At 47.5% G+C, this 20,217-nt stretch overlaps 1 protein-coding gene across 1 annotated transcript in view; it reads right to left on the bottom strand.

The window, feature by feature from the left end:
- The window catches only part of Slc38a1 (solute carrier family 38 member 1), a 64,655-nt gene extending 46,629 nt beyond the window's left edge, over window positions 1-18,026 (bottom strand). Inside the window, exons 1-2 of the mRNA XM_059247384.1 lie at window positions 17,790-18,026; window positions 1,321-1,535 (exon numbers count right to left, since the gene is read on the bottom strand). Coding sequence (XP_059103367.1) covers window positions 1,321-1,442 — 122 coding nt within the window. The 5' untranslated portion in view covers window positions 1,443-1,535; window positions 17,790-18,026. The remainder of the gene's footprint in view (window positions 1-1,320; window positions 1,536-17,789) is intronic.
- Window positions 18,027-20,217: the final 2,191 nt, after the last annotated feature.

Below are 20,217 nucleotides of genomic sequence, written 5' to 3'. Positions count from 1 at the left end.
TACATTCTCATACATAGAAATACAAGAAAAGAAACGGAAGTAACTATTAATGATCACTCAAAAAGGCGGAAGGAGTAAGGAAATTTGATTCCAATAAAAAGAAACCTCACTTAACACTGTAAACACACTGGGCAGTAATGAGGAAGTGTCTATATTGGGAGGCTTAATCTTCGCTACAGGAAGGAAAGGCAACTGTGTAAATAATGACAGTCCTGGGCTGGGCTTTCCATGGCACGATCTATCAGGATGTACTTCAGACTGTCAGAAATGATGTCAGAAAAGATGCCTGCTTGTGACTGTGTGCTTACCCTCCCGACTCTGTTCCCCTGTGGCCTTAACAGAGTGTACCCTTGACGGCATTCTAATAAACAGTCCTCCAGGACCGAAGAGATGGGCCACGGGTAAAAGGCACTTGCCATCAGACCTTTTGATCCCTGGACTCCACATGCTGGAAAGGAGGAACCAACTCCCTCAGGTTGTCCTTCTTGCCATGACGTCACTCACATCCAATCTAGGTTTTTTTAAAGGAGTCCTGCAGGCGCCAGTCTCTTCCAGCGTCCTGGGAGACTGTGCCACTAACTCCCGCAGAGGGAAGGCTTCCTGCTACGGATCCATAAAAACCAGATAAAGAGTCACGATGTCCCGGGATGATCTCAAGTCATTGAAAATAAAATTTAAAAAATGGTTCTACCCTGATAATTTAACAGTCCCAGATTCAAGAGTGGGAAGGACTTGTGCCGGGCCAGCCCTCTCCCCTCCCTGCTCTCTATGCCCTCCTCCCATCCTTTTTCTTTCTCACAGACTATTTCTGCTCCACAGTCTTCCACAAAGCCATTTGGGCCTATCGATCGTTATTATCTAAAGTCCATACTTCAAATGCTGTTCAGAACGATGAGACCCTTGTAGTTTTTACTCACTCGTAGAAAGAAATTCCATGCAAATGCAACTTGGAGGGTTTGATTAAAATGTGTAGCAATGGCCATGGCGGCACACATTTGGATATGAGATGTGATGAAATTCTATAGCCTGTCTAACTCACAGGCATAGAGTTTTGAGAAGTTTGGGCTGGTTGGGGTCCAATGTATTTATACATTTTTATTAGACTCAATTGAAAGATTTGAAAAGATGAATAAATTACTTTCCTATTCCCCTCATCTGCTATTCCAGACTATGTCCAACAGATGTCACATGAGAAATTCAAATGGCATCTTCAAACGAAGCATAACTTTAGTAAATGAATAATTCAGGAGACTAACTGAAAACCAGACCCATTTTCTGAAGTCATCGTTCACTGGGCGGCACTTGTGGAAAAACGCTCACCTATTTATCTGGCCGTTCTCTACTTCGGTGAAGTCATTAGAGTCATTGCTGATGTTGTCGTCTTCGGGCACCGTCATGTTCTGCAACTCCGTTAACTCGAGGCCACTTTTGAAATGCATCATATTCAGGTGTCCGTCGTCCAAAAGTCAGTCCAAGTTCTTCTGCTCTGAGGGTCTTCAGAAGCAGAGAGCAGCAAGTATAGATGCTTGAGACCCCTGCAACAAAGCAAAATAAAGGATTATTAAACCGATAAAAGGCAGAACCGGTGGCGGCATGCAAACCGTCGTTGAGAGCAAACAGAAAAGTTAGCAAAAACGCCACTTTTGAGATTTTGCTACCGGATGTATTTAAAAGAAGCTTATCTCTACATCTTATGTCTTTGACACATTTCCCTCCATTTTCAGCTATAAAGTAAGTCATGTCCCATGATCTTCAGCTCACATTTATAGACACCTCATGTCAGTGGCGGGCAACATACACTCTTTTATGAACTCGGGTTTAAAAATGAAAGCGAAAGGCCAGCAAGGTGGGTGAGCAAGTTGAGGCCCTTGCTATCCAACCCAAGTATCTGGGTTCAAGTCCCATGACCCACAAGGTGACATGAAGGAGTCAACCCCCCGCAACCGACTTCCGAATGTGTGCTGTGGCATACACGTCCCTCAACCATAAATAAACACATGACTTAAAATTTAATAAATGAGTAATTGAATGAGAGAGAGTTCAGTGATTTTTCACACGCTTGCTCACAGGGCACAAGCGCCTTCGTCCCAGGAAGCAATCCCCGTTGAATGAGAAGGCAAATCCTCAATAAATGGCATGGGGGGGTGGGGGTGGGATCGACCTACAACCTGAACGAATTTTATTTTGGAATTTAGCAAACAGTTTATACATCAACTGCAAGAGATTAAATCAATCTCCTCAATGAAATCACTCCATGTCAGGGAATTAGGGAATTAAAAACTCATAGGCAGGGGATTTGGGTGAACCCACCTGCTACTCTATTTTCTCATCAGACATGAAAGACGATCAGAGGTCTTGCTTCCCTCACGCGGATGGCTGTGGCACCAATTCCTGAGGCACCACAGAATGAACGAACGGGTGAAGGTGTGGGGTCCAGAGCACCAAAATCCAAAAGGATGGCCACAAAGGCAAAGGAAACTTCCAATGCAAGGCCAAACCATCGGTGTAGTACAGGCTTGTAGGCAGGAGGGGCTGGAGTGACACTCTGTGCTTCTATAGCAAGACTCTGCTTCAAACTGGAGAGGGGGAGGGGGAGGAGGAGGGGAGGGAGAACTCCTGTAAGCATGGCTGCCCCACTAGGCTACTCTCAGGTGTCACTTCAAGGGCATCTTTGAATGGCATAGAATGTCAAAAAGACACACCCTTAGAAACCGGGCGGTGGTGAGGCATGCCTTTAATCCCAACACTCGGAAGACAGAGACAGATAGGTCAAGGCCAGCCTGGTCTACAGAGCGAGTTCCAGGACAGGCACCAAAGCTATACAGAGAAACCCTGTCTCAAAAAACAAACAACAACAACAACAACAAAAAGACATACCCTGAGAATCTAGGGCTAGATCAGTGGTTCTCAACTTTCCTAACGCTACCACCCCTTCATACAGTTCCTCATGCTGTGGTGGCCTCCAACCATAAAATTATTCTGTTGCTACTCCACAACTGTAACTTCGCTACTGTTGAGAACCGTAATGTAAATGTCTGATATGCAGGATGTCTGATATGTGACCCCTGTGAAAGGATAGTTCGACACCCCCCTCCAACAAGTCGAGAACCACTGACTTAGATGAAAAGCTACAGGCAGTTAATGGCTGCTGAGTGAGGGAAGAATCAGTCTCCTCCAGGGACCAATGTCCCCCTCCCAAAACATTATCCAGTCCCAGTGGTCAGCCAAGAGCACATACACAGGAGCAACACTAAAGGACACAGCAGACTGACTGTACTTATGTTGGCATATATGTGCATAACAGTAATAATTAAAGAGGTCATAAATTTGAGGAGTAAGGAACATGGAAGGAGTTGGGGGGGATAGAGATTATGTAAATAACAATTACTCATATATGAAACCCTCAAAAAATTAGATAGATGTAAAAAAATAAAACTGGAGTTTCAAGAAGTTAATACAAGTAAACACATTTTCTTTTTTTTTTTTTTTTTTTTTTTTTTGGTTTTTCGAGACAGGGTTTCTCTGTGTAGCTTTGCGCCTTTCCTGGGACTCACTTGGTAGCCCAGGCTGGCCTCGAACTCACAGAGATCCACCTGGCTCTGCCTCCCGAGTGCTGGGATTAAAGGCGTGCGCCACCACCGCCCGGCCAAGTAAACACATTTTCTAAGGAGTACCTCCTTGAGAACATCTGATGTACTGTCTGGTCCTGACTAGCAAGATGACTGTGACCTAGTTAAGGGAGACCCGATACGCCTGTGCAGGCGTCCTGGCTGGCACACACCCAGAAGCATTTTACTCACTGATCACTAATGAACCCACAGAAGTACCCGGAATGACACAATCTGAGGTATAATCTCTTGGCACATGGAAACCACACAGTAATCCTTTCCCTTCCGGGTTCTCCCATCTAGAAAGAAATTTCTCTGGTGGCGGGCGTTTAAACTTCTACAGTGTAAGCACATTCTAATATCTCAGGTTCCAGGAGTCTCTCCGACCCGCTGCATCGGGCACCTCTGAGAACTCAGGAAGCCTGGGGCACCGGCGGGGTGTGTGTGTTGGGGGGGGGCAGGGACAGCTGAGTCCAGCTGTGACTGCTTTGGGGGTGTCTTCAAATAGAGGTAATGGCTGCCCATCTTCTCTGGACAAAGCTGAGTGCATTTCATTCAAGCAGCTAAACCCCATCCTCACCTCTGGGCCTCCTTTAAGGGAAACTGGCCCACAAAGCAGGCTGAGTAATTTCTAAACTCCTGACGTTCACTCTTGCTTCTAAAACTATCTGAGAGGCTGCTGAAGTGAGGCCACAGGCCTGAGAGAAAGGGATGGAATTTCTAATCTGTGTCAAGTGTTTCTCCCTCCAAACTAGAAGGTGGTGGGGTACCAGGCAGGGGTTTTCTAAGAGCAGAATATATTTAGTATGAGATTTGGAGTTTAATGTTTAAAGTTAACCGTTCATATCTGTGGTGTGTGTGTGTGTGTGTGTGTGTGTGTGTGTGTGTGTAGTATACAAATATCACTAACTTGTCATGTAGGGAAATGAACATGACAATGGTTACCAAAGCCCCGCCCACTACACCTATGCAGACACCAGTCAGTACAAGTTCATCACACAGGAAGTTGTCGAGGGTATGAAGTAAGTCTCCTCGAAGCCTAACGTGTTCTTGAAGATAAAAACTGTAAAAGAGCTGGGTGGCGGTGGCGCACACCTTTAATCCCAGCTCTCAGGAGGCAGAGCCAAGCGGATCTCTGTGAGTTCGAAGCCAGCCGGGCTACAGAGCAAGATCCAGGACAGGCTCCAAAGCTACACAGAGAAACCCTGTCTCGAAAAAAAAAAAAAAAAAAAAAAAAAAAACTGGAGAAGAAACAGAAACCACAAAGTCCGTCATGCCATCCCACCTGAGATTGATTGACTGATTGATTGACTGATTGGGAAATACTTGATGCTCAAATTATCCTTATTTGAGAACTCAGTAATGATGAAGTTTAAACGGACCTGAGACAGTGTTATAGAAAAGTTATTTGGACTGGACCGTGACTTTTCTTTTTGTCCCCGAGAGTCACACACACTTGATGGAGAGTCTCTAGAACAAAAAAGAGAAATTCCACCACCTAAAAATAGGCCACCGAGACACACTCATTTCCTCCTCCTCCTCCTCATCTCACTCCTTTTTCTTTCTTGTCTCTTTTTCCATAGCTACCCCCGCAACTTCCCCTTTAACACTGAAGACTTCAGATTGTTTTTAACCTACTTTTCTCATGGAGCACCAGACTGTAAAGGTTCTGAAGGACAGAAGTGTTTTTCGAAGCTGTTAGTTCCAGGGACATGGCTTAGGAGTAAATCACAAGAATCCGAATTCAACACCCCCCCCACTCCCTCCCCCCCAAGTCCTCATGGAAAAGCTGTGCACATTGTGTGTGTCTGTCCTCCCAGAGTTGGGGTGGGGTGCGGACCGGTGGATCCCTGGAACTCGAACTGATGAGCTCCAGGCTCAGTGAGAGAATCTGCCTCAAAAAAAATGAAGTAGAAAAGAGACTAAAGAAGGCACCTAAGGCTGACCTTTGACCTCCACATGCATGCAAGTGAGCATGAGCATACGTGGGTCCACACCAGTGCACACACATGAACATGTATACACATACACATAGACAGTATGCTTACATGCATAGGTAAGACCAAAAGTCAGTTCCTTGCTAACAAATAATACAGGTTTTGTGAGAAGCACAGCTCTCTACAAAGAGGAAAACACGTCTAAGGGTATCTGTCGTCTCAGCAAGCAGTGACATTGCTACCAGTGAGTCACCGTAGGTTGTCCAGTCTTCTGTGGAGATGCTGCCTCTCACAAGAACACCCTCAGTAAGCCCGTCGAATAAAGGACGGCTACAAAGGAAAATGTATACATTCAAGAAAATGAGACTCCAACAATCCACTGAGAGATCTTCTTCATATGTGTTTTTAGGTGTTAGTTTTTGTTTTTTGTTTTCCTTTGAGACTCAGTCTCACATAGTCTAGGCTGTCTGAGGATGGCCTTGAATTTCAAAATCCGTCTACCTCTACCTTCCAAGTGCAGACATTACACTTGGGCATCACTATGCTTGGCTTTGAGGTTTTTTTAAAGTATTCATTTTCATTTAAGATATAATTTTCTACCCTGAATTCTGTCAACAAACACAAGTCTTCATGATCACTGCTAATGCCTGGTTAACAGCTTGATGCCCAATGGTACACAAGGGTGCCCAATAGTACCCAATGGTGCCTAGTGGTACCCAATCTGTTACTGCTGATGCTCAGATGTTTGATGGAGAGACTGACAGGTAGAGATGGGGCCTGAGTTGAGACTTCTCAGTAGAAGTAGAGTCAATAGAGGTAGGAAGTAAAGTTTGGATTTAAGAAAAAAAAAATTACAGTTTCCCTGAAAGATAAGAACTATCACCATTAAGGTAGTAGCACACTCATGTAATCTGGGACGTGGGGGACTAAGACAGAAGGACAGTCAAATTGAGGCCAGTCTGGGCTCCCAGAGAGAGCCTTTGATTCCAAAGAAATGGGAGAAACAAAACAAAACAACATCAGGGTCTGGGGAGACGGCTCAGTCAATAAAGAACTTGCCGCATGAACATGAGGACCCAAGTTCAGGCCCCCTTTGCCCAGGTGAAATCCTGGCAGCTTGCCTGTGGCCCCAGCATTGAGAGAGAGGGAGGAAATGAATGTATCCTTGGGGCTCACTGGCCAGCCAGTCTAGTGGAAATAGTAAATTCTAGGTTCAGTGAGAGACCCTGTCTCAAAACAGAAGACGATGGGCCAAAGAGATGAAGTGGGTCAAGCTGGTGGGGAAAGGCACTCGCCACCAAAGGCTGATGACCTGAGTTCAATGTCTGGGACCCACATGGTGAGAGGAGACAGTCAACTCCCACAAGTTGTCTCTGACATCCACACGCTTGCTGTGTACACATACATACACCACACACACACACACACACACACACACACACACACACACACACACACACACACGCCACAGTCAGACTATACAATTAAATAAAAAAAAAATCATATGAAGATCTTAATGTTAACCTAACTACACCTCAACATTTAAAATAGTTACAAGTCACAGCTCACTCTGTGTAGAGTACTTTTGATCTTTACCACAAGAATCTTTGTTCTTAAGGCAAGGATTATCCGGGTACATTTTAGCACAGCACTAAAGTAAAGTACAAAGACTGCACTGTGTTATGTATCAGAGGAGGGAACACACAAATAAACTCATCTGGCTTTAAGTCACCCGGAACCTGTTTAAGCACGCAAGGCCATCCCACATAAGATGTTGGTACACCATAAAACATTTTGTGTGACAGAGATCAAACTAAGAGAACAGAGACAAAATCCAGGAAGATTTCTGAAATATGCATGTGCATGTATTGCATGCATGAGGAAGGAATGAGGGAAAGACAAGAAAAAGGAGGAGAGATAAATAGACCCTGGAGAGATCCGGACTTGAATTGTGTTTCTTAGACTGGAGGAGGATGGTGAGGCACTACTTCCCCTGGGGACAGTACTAATATGCTTAGTGCTAAGATGCGGTGCCTGGCTAGCTCTGTATCACGGGTGGTTGTGGGCTGCCTTGTGGGTGCTGATAATGGAACCTGGGTCCTCTGGAAGAGCACCCAGTGCTCTTAACTGCTGAGCTAGCTCTCCAGCTCCTGTTGGTTGTTTTTATTATGAAGAGCTAATGTGATCATAGGTATCCTAGATATCCTACTAGATAGCCTGGCTCAACAGCTGGTAGGTACCCTAGCTCAGCACCTGGTAGGTATCCTAGAACAACAGCTGGTAGGTATCCTAGATCAACAGCTGGTAGGTATCCTAGATCAACAGCTGGTAGGTATCCTAGCTCAGCACCTGGTAGGTACCCTAGCTCAACAACAGCTGGAATCAACTATAACAGCTAACTAAGTCAGCAGTTTAAGGGAGTGTCACCAAAGAGGACATGCCAATAGCTACCAGATACATGGAAAGTCCTCAGCACCACTAGTAACTGGGGATGCAAATCAAAACCACAGAAGAACTACAACCTCACACCCATTAGGATGGTGCTCAGCAAAAACTCAAGAGATAACAAGTGTCAGGGAGGGTGTGGAGAGGGAGAGGCCTTGTACACTGTAGGTGGAAACTTACATTGCAATTTCTAAAGAAATTAAAAATAGAACCACCATATGACCCAGCAATCCCGCTTCTGGGCACACACCCAAAGGAAATGAAATCACCACTTCTTGAGGATATCTGCACTCACATGTTCATTGCAGCATTATTCTAATAGGCAAGACACCCAAACTAGGATGTGTACACTGATGGATGGACGCGGAAACAGTAACACCTGTGCATGCGCGTGTGCACACACATACATACACACATACAGAACACTGAGAGAGACACACACACATACATGCACTGAGAGACAGACAGACAGGCAGACAAGCACAGACAGATAGACAGTCAGAAAATGGTCTTATTCTTCCTGGCTGTCTCTTCTCACCACTAGCTGAGCCTGTACACATACTTGAGAGTCCCAGATCTCTGCACTAACACTATAGTGATAAGTATCCAAATGCTAACATGGGTCTATTTCAAAAGGCCTCAGATAGGCTAAACAAGTTAACTATAATGTCATCTTAGAGAACATTATAACATATATATATATATATATATATATATATATATATATATATATCCCATCTTTTAGTTGGGTTATCTATCTAAATGTAATAAGCCCAAGGTTATAGTTAATAATGTCACATATCACTGGGTAAATAAAACAAGAAAAAAAAAACCACAGTAGATAGCCAACCTCAGTAACTATTACACACAGAATCTGACCATTATGAACCTAGAATAGGGGCACACTTTGTAATCTCAGCACAGGGAGGCCGAGGCAGAGGACTGCTGCAAGTCGGCTTGTCTACACAGTGAGTGAGCCCAGCCGGTGCTACACAGTGAGACCCTATCTCAAACAAAACAACAACAGACAAACAAGCAAACAAAACCAAAGATCTGGGGCTGAAGGGATGACCCAGCAGTTAAGAGCATTTTCCACTCTAGCAGAGGCTCTGAGTTCAGATCCAAGGGCCTATATCGGGACACAGCTCCAAGGGATGCGACACCCTCTTCTGGATTCCCAGGACACTGCATTCACACATGCACTTACCCACACACAAACACACAATACACATAATTAAACAATAAAGCAATCTTTAAAAAATACTTAAAGATCTAGGGCAGGCAAGATGGCTAGGCAGATTGATTGGCTGCCAAGCCCAATGACCTGAGTCTGATCCCAGGAGCTACCTGGTGGAAGGAGAAAACTTCCTCTCAAAGCTGTCCTCCGACTCTCCAGTGCATGCCACGGCACCACACCTGGCACTGTGTGTGCACACTCTAAATGTAAACAAAACAAATATCTAAGCAGGGGGGTGCATGTGATATTTCAATTAAGAGTTTAATGTTGACCATCGAAATCTTTAAAATTTGGGATCCTTGGGAGACGGGCAACAATAAAAATGGTCTTTGAGACCAAGAGTGAGAGCTAGCACATCTCAGAAACAGGCTGTTTCCTCTTGTCTAAGGTCCCAGACCAGGCCAACGCCAATCGTTGGTGCTTCATAGGACCATGTATCGTCCATCCTCTCGGGCCTCCTGGCTTCCATCCCGCACTCTCAGAACACGGTACCTGCCATGTAACCTGTCCAGAAATGCTCTTTCCTTCCAACTCCCTCTGACATACTTGCCCTCGTCTTCCCTAATCCGCTAATGCTGCCATGTTTGACCAGCAAATTCTTGCTCCACCATACAGGAGCTATGTGACGCCAGGTTAAGTTCTCTTGCCTCAGCTTCCCGAACATCTAGGAAATGAAGATATACTATTACCCTGCTCATATGATATAATATAGTTATTGTCTTAGTTAGGGTTTCTGTTGCTGTGATAAAACACCATGACCAAAAGCAACTTGGGGAGGAAAGGGTTTATTTCAGCATGCATATCCTGACCACAGTCCATCATGAAAGAAAGTCAAGACAGGAACCTGGAGGCAGGCACCGAGCAGAAGCCACGGAGGAATTTACTGGCTTGCTCTCCACGGCTTCCTCAGCCTGCTTTCTTATATAACCCAGGACTACCTGTCCAGGATGGCTGAGTCCTTCCACATCAATCATTAATCAAGAAAATTCTCAAAAGACTTGCCTGTAGGCCAAACTTATGTAGGCCTTTTCCCGATTAAGATTCCTCTTCCCAGATGACCACAGCTGGGCAAACTGACATACGCTGGTGGGCACAGTCATAAATGCCATGGTTTAGCCATGCATCGTAGTTACTAACAGTGCCTGCCTGGTTCTGGAAAGCTAAAATGACTTTCCTCATCAAGGCAAATGGCTTTCCTCGGCCTTCTTTCTCTTTGACTCCTGACCTCTTGCCTGTTTTTTTGTTGCTTACCAGCTGCCTTCCTCCGCCTGCCCTAAGGGCAGGGGCCATTCTCTGACCCCGCGCCTCCAGCTCTCTGCACATTCCAAACTCCCATCGAGTGTGAGGTTTCACCCCACAAGCATCTTTCAGGTCTCCTTTCCCAGTCTCTCACTGTAGACTAGAATTCCTTTGCTATACTGTAACATGGGACTTCCCTTCTAAACTCTGCTTGATGATGACCACGACCCTCCACACAAAACATGGTTTGTTTTTTAATCTGTAAAAAGAAAGGGGTGGGTTGGGGGAGGAGAGCAGCTCTGTCAGTTCCTTCCTGCTCAGAAATTTCCATAAATTCTTTAAGTCTCAGGCTGCCTGCTGGACATGTGCCCACAGACACAGCCACCACAGAATGGACGCAGAGCACATCGCCTGTCCTCAGTCAAACTTCCAACCTTTTCACTTTCGACAACTGTGTGTGTCACTTTAAGACACCCTAGTGAATCAGTCACCAAGTCCGGCCAATTTTCCTTCAAAATGTCCCATCCCTTCCCTCCGTTTCTTTTTTTTTTTTTTTTTTTTGGTTTTTCGAGACAGGGTTTCTCTGTGTAGCTTTGCGCCTTTCCTGGAACTCACTTGGTAGCCCAGGCTGGCCTCGAACTCACAGAGATCCGCCTGGCTCTGCCTCCCGAGTGCTGGGATTAAAGGCGTGCGCCACCACCTACCGGCTCGTCCCTCCGTTTCTTACAGTTACACAATGCTACCTCTCCCACCTTCCCTCCACGCCACCTCTGGGGCCCTCCGCTTGCCCAGCTGTAGAAAAGGATTCTTCTGGAAAACATCTGCCTTGCATCTTTCTCTTCCCCCACCGCGGACCGTGACAGTTCCAGATGTGTACAGACGTGATTTCTGGAGCCTGGCATTGGAAGCCCCATTGCTCCTGGCCCTCTGTTTACTTCCCCTTGCACTGTGCTGGGCCTCTGCATTCCTGCAGTGGGGCTGCTCCCAGGCAGTTCCCACTGGGTCCTGTCCACACTCTCCCCACTTTCTGTCAGGCATGTGCAAACGGGACCTTGTCTTCCAAGGCTGTGTTGTTTGCTTTTTCTAAGAACGTCAAGCCAACCTCTTCTGTAAAAGCTTCTCTAGTGGCCAACCTGTGGTTATTTATTTGTGATGAATTCACACATATCTGTTATGCTGATTACTCACCGGCTTAGATCAGGATTCATATTTTAATAATGTTTTTTTTTTGTTTTTCAATTTCAGTTTGATGGGGAGAGGTATTAAGGTAACACAGACATCATAGGTACATAGCATAGTAGACATTTGTTAACACTCAAGACGACGGAAGTTTTTTTTTTAAGTTAAATCTGCAGACACACAGTGATCCTAACAAGCACAGTTTCTCCAGAAATGAGAAACAAAAACAAGAGTGTGAAGAGGCACAGACAGCCCTGTTTGACCTTCATGAACTTGTTCCTTCATGTTGAATCTGGATGGGACAGGTATGAAAATACATTTAAAACCATCGAGCGCAACATAATCGAAGGTGTTTTGATCATATCCTGCCACTGTGCTGGAATGTTTTAAGATAGTCTATGTTGTTTCAAAAAGTCCAAAGAAAGTGTATCAAATCTGTCTGTCTCAGGCAGGAGCAACTTTGCCCATCAGGAGATACTTAGCAAAGTCTGGAGACGTTTCTAGTTATCACACATGAGGGGTCATTGCAGGCTTCCAGTAGACCAGGCTGGAAATGGCTCTAAACCTCCACAGCAGAGGAGGATGGGATCTGGCTCAAAATGGCAGCATACTGATGAAGGACCAACTCAGTGTTACAGAAGGCTCACCCAGGACGAGCCCCGCCAGTCACTGGGGACATAGTGATAACTGCCCACTGCACTCTATCCTATCCGTGGTGTCCCAGTTCCTGTTCCTACTGCTCCATTCTATGACTGTTCAGGTCCCCACAGTATCACCCAAGTTCCTGCTTTCAATATGCCCAAGCTATGTTATCTGTGAATTAATATCCATATTTGCATGTTTCAAAATGGCACTGATTTCCTTGAGATACAAACTCCAGATGTAAAACCAACATATAACGTTGGATGTGGGAAAACAGATTCTATACTACTGTAAAATAATAATAATGATATAATAAATCAACATTTGAAGTTTAGCTTCATGAGAACAGTGAGCACACCGGTGTGAACAGTAATACAACTGAAACTCCCATTAAGTGAAAATTACATGGATTTCTAGAATTACCACAAAAGGTATGGAGTCAGAAACAACTTAGAACACTAAAGAAAAACATTACTACTCTCGGCATACGTGTGTTTTGGTGGGTTGACGTTTCTGATCACAGACCAATCTTGTACTAGAAGCACTGGGCAGTAATTGTACTGTATTTAGCCCCTAGCTGAGCTCCGATGCCAAGTCCTAAAGAAATACTCCAGGAAAAACACAAATGTAGAGGGATTGAAAGCACCACAAGGTAGCATGTGAAAAGTGGATCATTTTGACAAAGATATCTTTAAATATGTACCTCAATTTGATAAGAGGAAAAAGTCCCCAAGACACCTGGCCATTCAAAAAGCCCTACCCTTTCGGAGGAGGGGATGGGGAGTGGGGTAGGGTGGGAGGCTGGTGGGGAGCAGAAAGAGGGATGAGAGGGGGAATCTGTGGTTGGTATGTAAAGTGAATAAAAAAAATTTCTTAAATAAAAAAATTAAATAAGCTAAATTAAAAAAAAAAATCACACGATGGTACAGAAAGTGAACAATTCCTTTTTTGTATATGGGTCACTGGAGGTTGAAGGAACTGATGTTCTTTCAAGATTTCTCCGGTTCTCACACCTTCTAGTTGATCTGGCTGTTTACAGGTCAACTTTAACTAAGCAGATGAACTTATGGATACAGCTTCTTAACTGCCGACTCAAGACTAGTAGCTGTCATTCTAGCTGGACAAGAGAACCTTAAAAAAAAGAAAATCAGAGCTAAAGAGTGACCTCACACACCATGGGTCTGTAACGCCATGGGTCTAATACACCATGCGTATTTTAAGAGCTCTCAGGGGGGATCTAATGGGAAGCCAGCCTTCAGATCCACAGATTGAGATTAAAGACTAAGATCAAATACAGCTAGTGTGTCCAGGCAGGCAAGGGAGATGAGCAATACAGCGTATGCTCACGGAACTGGAAAACACTAGTCTTACTCAGGTCCCTCCAACCTGCAGCAGGAATAAACCCGATCTTTAGGGTTTTGTTTAGTTTGAGATAGGGTCTTATCGCATAGCCTTGGCTGGCCTAGAACTCACTATGTAGGCCAGGCTGGCCTCAAACTCACAGAGATCCACCTACTTCTGCCTCTAGAGTTCTGGAACTAGAGGCATGCGCCACCAGACCCACTGACATTTTTTAAAAGGAATGCTAGAAATCCACGTGTGAAGCGACATCCTAATTTTTACCCAGCAATTAACTCCAAAGGATCTCAGAAGTGCAGCTCACAAACTATGCCCATCAGCACTCACCAGTTTACAACCACAACAAAAACAAGGACAAGTTAAAGCCTACTCTTCTCAGTCCTGACCTCTCCCATCAGCCCCTCTTCCTTCCACACCTCAGGCCACCTGTCCCTTTCCTTTTCTTTTCCAGTCTCCTCCGTCACTGCAACTGCGAGGGATGGAAACCGAGATCCTCACATTACACCTTCACGTGATCCTGGCATTCTCTCTGGAAGGGCCTCCAGGCCTGGGAATAATACAGGCCACACGTTGTAACCTGAGGCCGAGGCCCCATGATGTCAGCAACTGGATGGTTTAGTAAAAATCAAAGGGAAAAGCCAGGCGAGCTCGCGTGGCTTCACATTGCTAAGACTTCACCGGGCAACACGCGGCTGCTCTTGTGTACTCTCGGATGCTTGGTTTGTGTGTTCTGCTTTCGATCTAAACCACGTCAGACTCTCCCTCCCCTCGGGGTTTTGTTTACTTTTCATTCTCCTGGCTGACCTGTCTTTGGAGATGGAGTCCATGCACGCACTGGTGGAGTTTCAAAGACACAGGCTGAGTCAACTGTGGAGCTGGGCTAAGGAGCACTAACACCTTCTCCATGCCTTCCATTGGCAGTGAACTTAGACCCCACAGTCCTGACTCGTCCACAGAGTCGCCCAGCTGGTTCTCACTGTATCTTCCCCAACTCTGGATGGGGACAGCGAGGCCTCAACCTGTTGACTGAGTTGCCCACAGGTTACTTCAACCTCGAGTGAAGTGAGTCTCTCACTGCGCTACTACCACCCCACCCCACCCCCATGTCACACTGGCTTCTCGGTAACTGAATTCCTCTGCCTTTAACGACTGGCTTGAAATCCATCATCACCGGAAAACCAATAACCAAGCCACCAAATCATACAAATAAGAATGTGTGAGTAACCTCATCTCCACCATCTTGATTAAACCTCTAGGATAACTCAGTAACTACCATGGGCATCATCCTCATTTAATAAATGAGGGTGGAAATCCTGAAGTGCAGAGAAGCTTAATAATTTGCCCCAAGTTCCCGAGGCCACTAAGCCTTACCATCTAATGAGAGTGACACCCCGATCTTACGAAAATGTCACTGAAGGTGGTCACTAAGCACTTGTAAAGGGCAGAAAAATAGCACCCGGGCTAGGCTGTCACAAATACACAGGATTTCAGTAGGCATTCTCGTCTGGAAGCTACATCGCCATTGAGGGAGAAAAGTACCTGAGGGCAGGGTATATTTGCATCATGCCCGGGGGGGGGGGGGGGGGGGGGCGGGGGGGGGATGTCATTTGGCAAAGAGGTGATGGGTCAGACGGTGCAGTTCTGGGCACCTGGCAAAGGAATTCAGATTTTATCTGTAGGCAAGTGGGAACTCACTGGAGAGCGAGGGCCTTACAAAACGCGAACAATTTTAAAAACAGAAGGAAATGTAAGACTCGTGAAAGTGCCCAGACTGAGCTGGGGCAGCAGCATTTAGCAGGGACAGGAACAACTGGGCAGCTGTTCCATTGCCTGAGCCGACTCCCTCATTTCTAAGCATGCTTGTGTCTTCACTTCCAGGCGCCTCCCATCGCACAAGTCCTGCACCCCAAGAATCTACTCGGTGGGCTTGCACATTTGCAGACAATGACAAGTGGGGGCCGTTTCAGTGGCCCTGCTACTGCTCAAAAGCGGGGGCTGTGGTAAAAAGAAGAGCAGAGCAGGAAGACTGCAATGTTTCAAGGAAGAGGAACGGGTTACGGGATACAGAAAAGGAGAGATGACCTACGGTATGGTAAAGGGCTGGGTGAGCTGCCCGGCCAAGGTCGCAATCCAGCAAGAATTGATGAAGCAATCCCTCTATCCCTGGTACTGGAGGAGGAAAGGGTGAGTGAGCTTGGAAGCCGATTCCACGGCTCCTCTCACCATAGTCTCAGCTCACCAAGCACGGTCAAACTATCCATAAACAACCAAAGTCCAAAGACTCAAAGGTATCTTTCCATCTGCTTGCCTATCTTGCTGAATTATAGTCAACCCCGGATACGGTAAGCACTCTTTCTTCTGAAAGTCTTTCCCTTAATTATTCCCATAGCAGGTCCATTCCATGCTCCTCATTAAGAGAGGAAGACACGTGTCACCCCTCACACAACCCCTCCGGAAGGGTCGCCCTATCTCAAGCATCCTCAGGTCTCACGATCCCCCCTCTCATTTCTTCACGGCCTGAACACCCGGCATTTCTGTATGCGGTCACCCATAGCCTGTTTCTGTTGAGAATGGACATGGCAAGGGAGCCGGAACTTGATCTGATTAGTGGCTGCCTGCTACACAGCATGCACTAAATTCAGCACCTGGTTTAAAAAAAAAAAAAAAAAAGCCCTGTTAAGATTAATACCTCCATCAAACTAGGCCGCTTCTCCGTGGCTTTCAGCCACACACTGAGAAATTAAGTAACTGAACAACAAAGTCATTGGAGTCATTTGAAGGCAGAGGTCGCGAGCCCATACCAGATCGGCGGCGGGACTTGCCAGTTTCCTATAGGGTGAGTTATTTGACAATGAGGCCAGCCAGCTCAGGTTTTATTTCCGTTGTCCTTCTGACGTCAGAGAAAGCACGAGTTGCAGTTTCTTTTATCAAGGTGACAAATTACAGCCTTGCTGGCCCTGCGTTCTGCAAACCATACATTTATTTCCCCCTATTCTATTCTTTTTAAGTTTAAAAGAAAAAAAAGAAAGAAAGAAACACGCGGAGGTGTCAGATCTTGGAAATGCATACCGTTTCCTAAGCAGTGGGTCGTTTCCTGTCTTCCACGTACAACACCGTCTATCAGGCTGAGAATAGCACGCGATCCCCCAAAGCCAGAGTGTTTTCCACCGATGGGACCGGCTGGCGAAAGCCCGGGTCCACGCCGCAGAGCGAGACACAAAGGGCTGGAGTAAGCACCACCTTCCTCGGCCGGAGGCAGCTTGTGAAAGGCAGTCCACGGCGTGACGCGCTTACCGCGAAATTCCTTTTGCCGCCATATGCACTCGTATCTAGTGCGAGCACAGTTGGGCCAAGAAAACCCAGCGGCCGGCGATGCGCCCGGAACCGCGTGCTGTTCACAAGGGGTGCGGAGGAACCCCTCGCCCAGAACCGGGCTGTCTGGAGGGTGAGGGCGAGCAGCACGAGATCTTGGGAGCGTTTTCCTCCCCGCGTGGAGCCGGCCGGATTAAAGCCTTTTGCCGCAACGTTTGGGGCTAGGTGCGGGGGAGGGGAGACCAGGGCACCAGGCTCCGGGTCCTGCGCAAGCAGTGGCCTTTTGTTCTCCCGCCCCAGTGGACCCGGCTCTAGCAAAGGAAGTAGCCTATCACCGGCTCTTCATTCTGGAAAGAACCTCCAGGGCGGGAGAGGAAAGTGAGTCACTGCCAGCATCCTCCCACTAATCCGAGCGGAGCCAGGGGCTGAGCCCGTGAAGGTGCATCCAACGTGCACCTGTTTACCGCGCGCTGGGCAGCCGGGCTCCGAGACTCGGTTGCCCTGCCAGGCCCGAGATGTAGACTGGACTCACTCACTCCTCGGTGTACCTTCTGTCCCTCGCATCGCATGCTTGGTCCCTAAACCTCGAAAAAGGAACCAGATCTGGTGCCACACTCCACCACCATGAAAACAAGTCCAAAAAGTAAGCCACGGCACGCAACGGTAGCATCTGGGGTCCCCGCGTTCCGGGAAGGGCACCGGACTCCGCCTTCTAGAAAGGAAGGCACCGCCGCGCTCTGCCCAGGTCCACGAGACATGGAGGCTTGTCCGCATTACCGCCTCCCCTTCCCTCCACGCCGCCGCTCCCACTGCCCTCCGAACGCACCTTACCTCGAGAAATAAAGGGAAAGGCGCCGCCGCCGCCAAAGTGTCCACCCTTCCAGGCTGTCCCCCGCAGTTAGATGTCCTTTGTGTCAAGGTCTGGCTAGGGAAAGGTGGCCCCTCGTCAGTAAGGCTGGGCGGGGAGGAGGTTTCGGAGGAAGGTGAAGGGCCGGGTTGCGGGCGACCTTCAGGCAGAGTGGCGTGGCCGCGCGGCTCTCCCTGGCTCTCCTCCTCCCGGGGCTGATTGCATCAGAGTTCCCCCCCCCACCCACACTCTGCCCGCCAGCCTCACACTTACATCCACACGCCCGGCGCGGAGGGGCTCCAGCCTGACTCATTGGCTACCGCGGGGCGCGGCGCCCTTTTGCTTCTGCAGTTTGGGGACGGGAGCGCGGCCTTTTCAGACCATCATCCCTCCCTGCCCGTGCGCCCTCCGAGCTGAGCTGCGTGCGGTGGGGAGCTGTGCACAGGTCACATGCCGCTGGTCGCCGCACCTTCGTGCCTCTCTCCCAGGCTGGAGGACAGCAAGGCGACCCTAGCTGGCGGAGACCGAGCATCCAGGAAGTGCCGTGCGAGCGGATGCGCGCAGATGCTGCCCCAGCAAGCCGAGGCTGCACCGCCGCCGCCGCCCAGCACCTGCCCGCGCCCTCCCAGGGGCTCAGCTGGGGCCACAGCTGCGGCACCCGTACCCTCGGGGTTGGAGGTGGAGCAGATCACTCGCCGAGGCGGTGGCAGGGGGCTGTCTCTTGGGGTACGCCAGGGCCGCAGAGAGCGGAGTTGCATTGTGGGAAGGGCGCAGCGTGAGGGTAGCCCCGCGACCCCGAGGCGTTGGCGGGCTATGGGACGCAGGGACACCTTTGGAAACCTGGTGTCCCGAGCCAGCGGGCTAAGGCACCTCCCCTCTCCCACTGCGACACCTGCAGCCCCCCCAGAGCAGCGCTGGGGACCCCTTGGGGCGCTGGGTGTGACAATGGCCCAAGGGGTCTGCGCCAGTGGCCCTGATGCCCCAGCCACGTGACTCTCTACCCTTGGTGGGCCAGGGAAGGGGAACAGGGTGCAAGCCGCATCAGTCTCGGGTTCCTCTTCCTGTCCCACTCTTTGTCTGAGGTGCAGCCCCTTAACTGACTAGGCACTGGCTGGCACAGTCGCTTCTTCTTAAAATGGCGACAGGAAATCCCACCTGCGAGCCAGCCAATGAGACCACCACCACCAGGAATCAGCAGGATGGATCCCTCTCACATGGATGGATCCTATTACGGGTCTGGTGAGAGATTCCCCAGTCTGACCATTAATAAATTTTAACAAAGAAGAGGCTTTTCTTCAGATACTGGCGCGGGGTTGGGATTCCCGAGTGCGGCACCCAGCCACCTCAGCCAGGGGTTTATAAAGGCAAAGAATGCAAAGTTACAATTTGTTCTGCAAGCTTATTTACAGGAGAGCCAGCAGTTTAAAAAAAAAAAAAAATTAACCCTTAGCAACCCTTAACATTTGGAGGTCTGATTCTGCTTTACACTTCCCTTAAGCACAGAGATTTTAAACTTTTAAACATGAAGTTAGCCATCAACATAACGTTAGCCATTACAGCTCCGTCTTTCTGTTCCATCAAAACAAGAAAACGGCGGTTGAGTCATAATTTAAAAATGAGTCTACCTGGATCCTTTCAAGCGGATGAGTAATGCTGTTTTGCAGTGGTTACGGATTTTCAGTTTCCACTGGAAAAATGAGAGGACAACCAAGATTTAAGCTCCTTAGTGACTAAAATTCTTGCAACCTTTTAATAGCAGTAAATGGTCCTGGTTAGTTAAACACTGGCTTCCAGAGAACCAAGTGAGAGGCGTGTTCTTTAATATGCCTGAAAACCAAAAGGTCGTTGCAAAAAGGAAGGGCAGCTGAACCCAGTACAGGGCAGTTTCTTCCTCAGACACAGTGTCTTTAACCTAGGCCATTTTTGTCCTGTTACTGCTTCTTCATATGCAAAATTTACGCATCACAATAATCTTTAGATTTACGCACACCAAAAAAAATCCCTTCTTTTTACCATTCTTTCTAAAGGAAGGTTGAAATTGATGGGTTTAAGTTACAATTTTTTTTTTTTTTTTTTTTTTTTTTTTTTTTTTTTTTTTTGGTTTTTCGAGACAGGGTTTCTGTGTGTAGCTTTGCACCTTTCCTGGAACTAACTTTGAGTAAATTAGACGGAGTCGGTCAACTGAGGGACAGTTCAATAAGCCTGTTGAGAGGGGTGCATTGTTAAAGGAAGATGTACACTCATTCGTGTTTCAGAGAATCTGATCCTGAGATTTGTAGCTTGTCAGCTCCTGTGCACAGACAGACTGGTTACTCACCACTATCTGAATTGAATTCAATAGTTAGGAACCTTGCTCCTTCCATTCACTAGCTTCTGTGCTTAGCACTTCATACTTAATTGAATATTCACATT

Source organism: Peromyscus eremicus, chromosome 20 (assembly GCF_949786415.1).
Source record: "Peromyscus eremicus chromosome 20, PerEre_H2_v1, whole genome shotgun sequence".
In the NCBI taxonomy this organism is placed as follows: domain Eukaryota; kingdom Metazoa; phylum Chordata; class Mammalia; order Rodentia; family Cricetidae; genus Peromyscus; species Peromyscus eremicus.
This window is presented reverse-complemented; position numbering and strand designations above follow the sequence as displayed.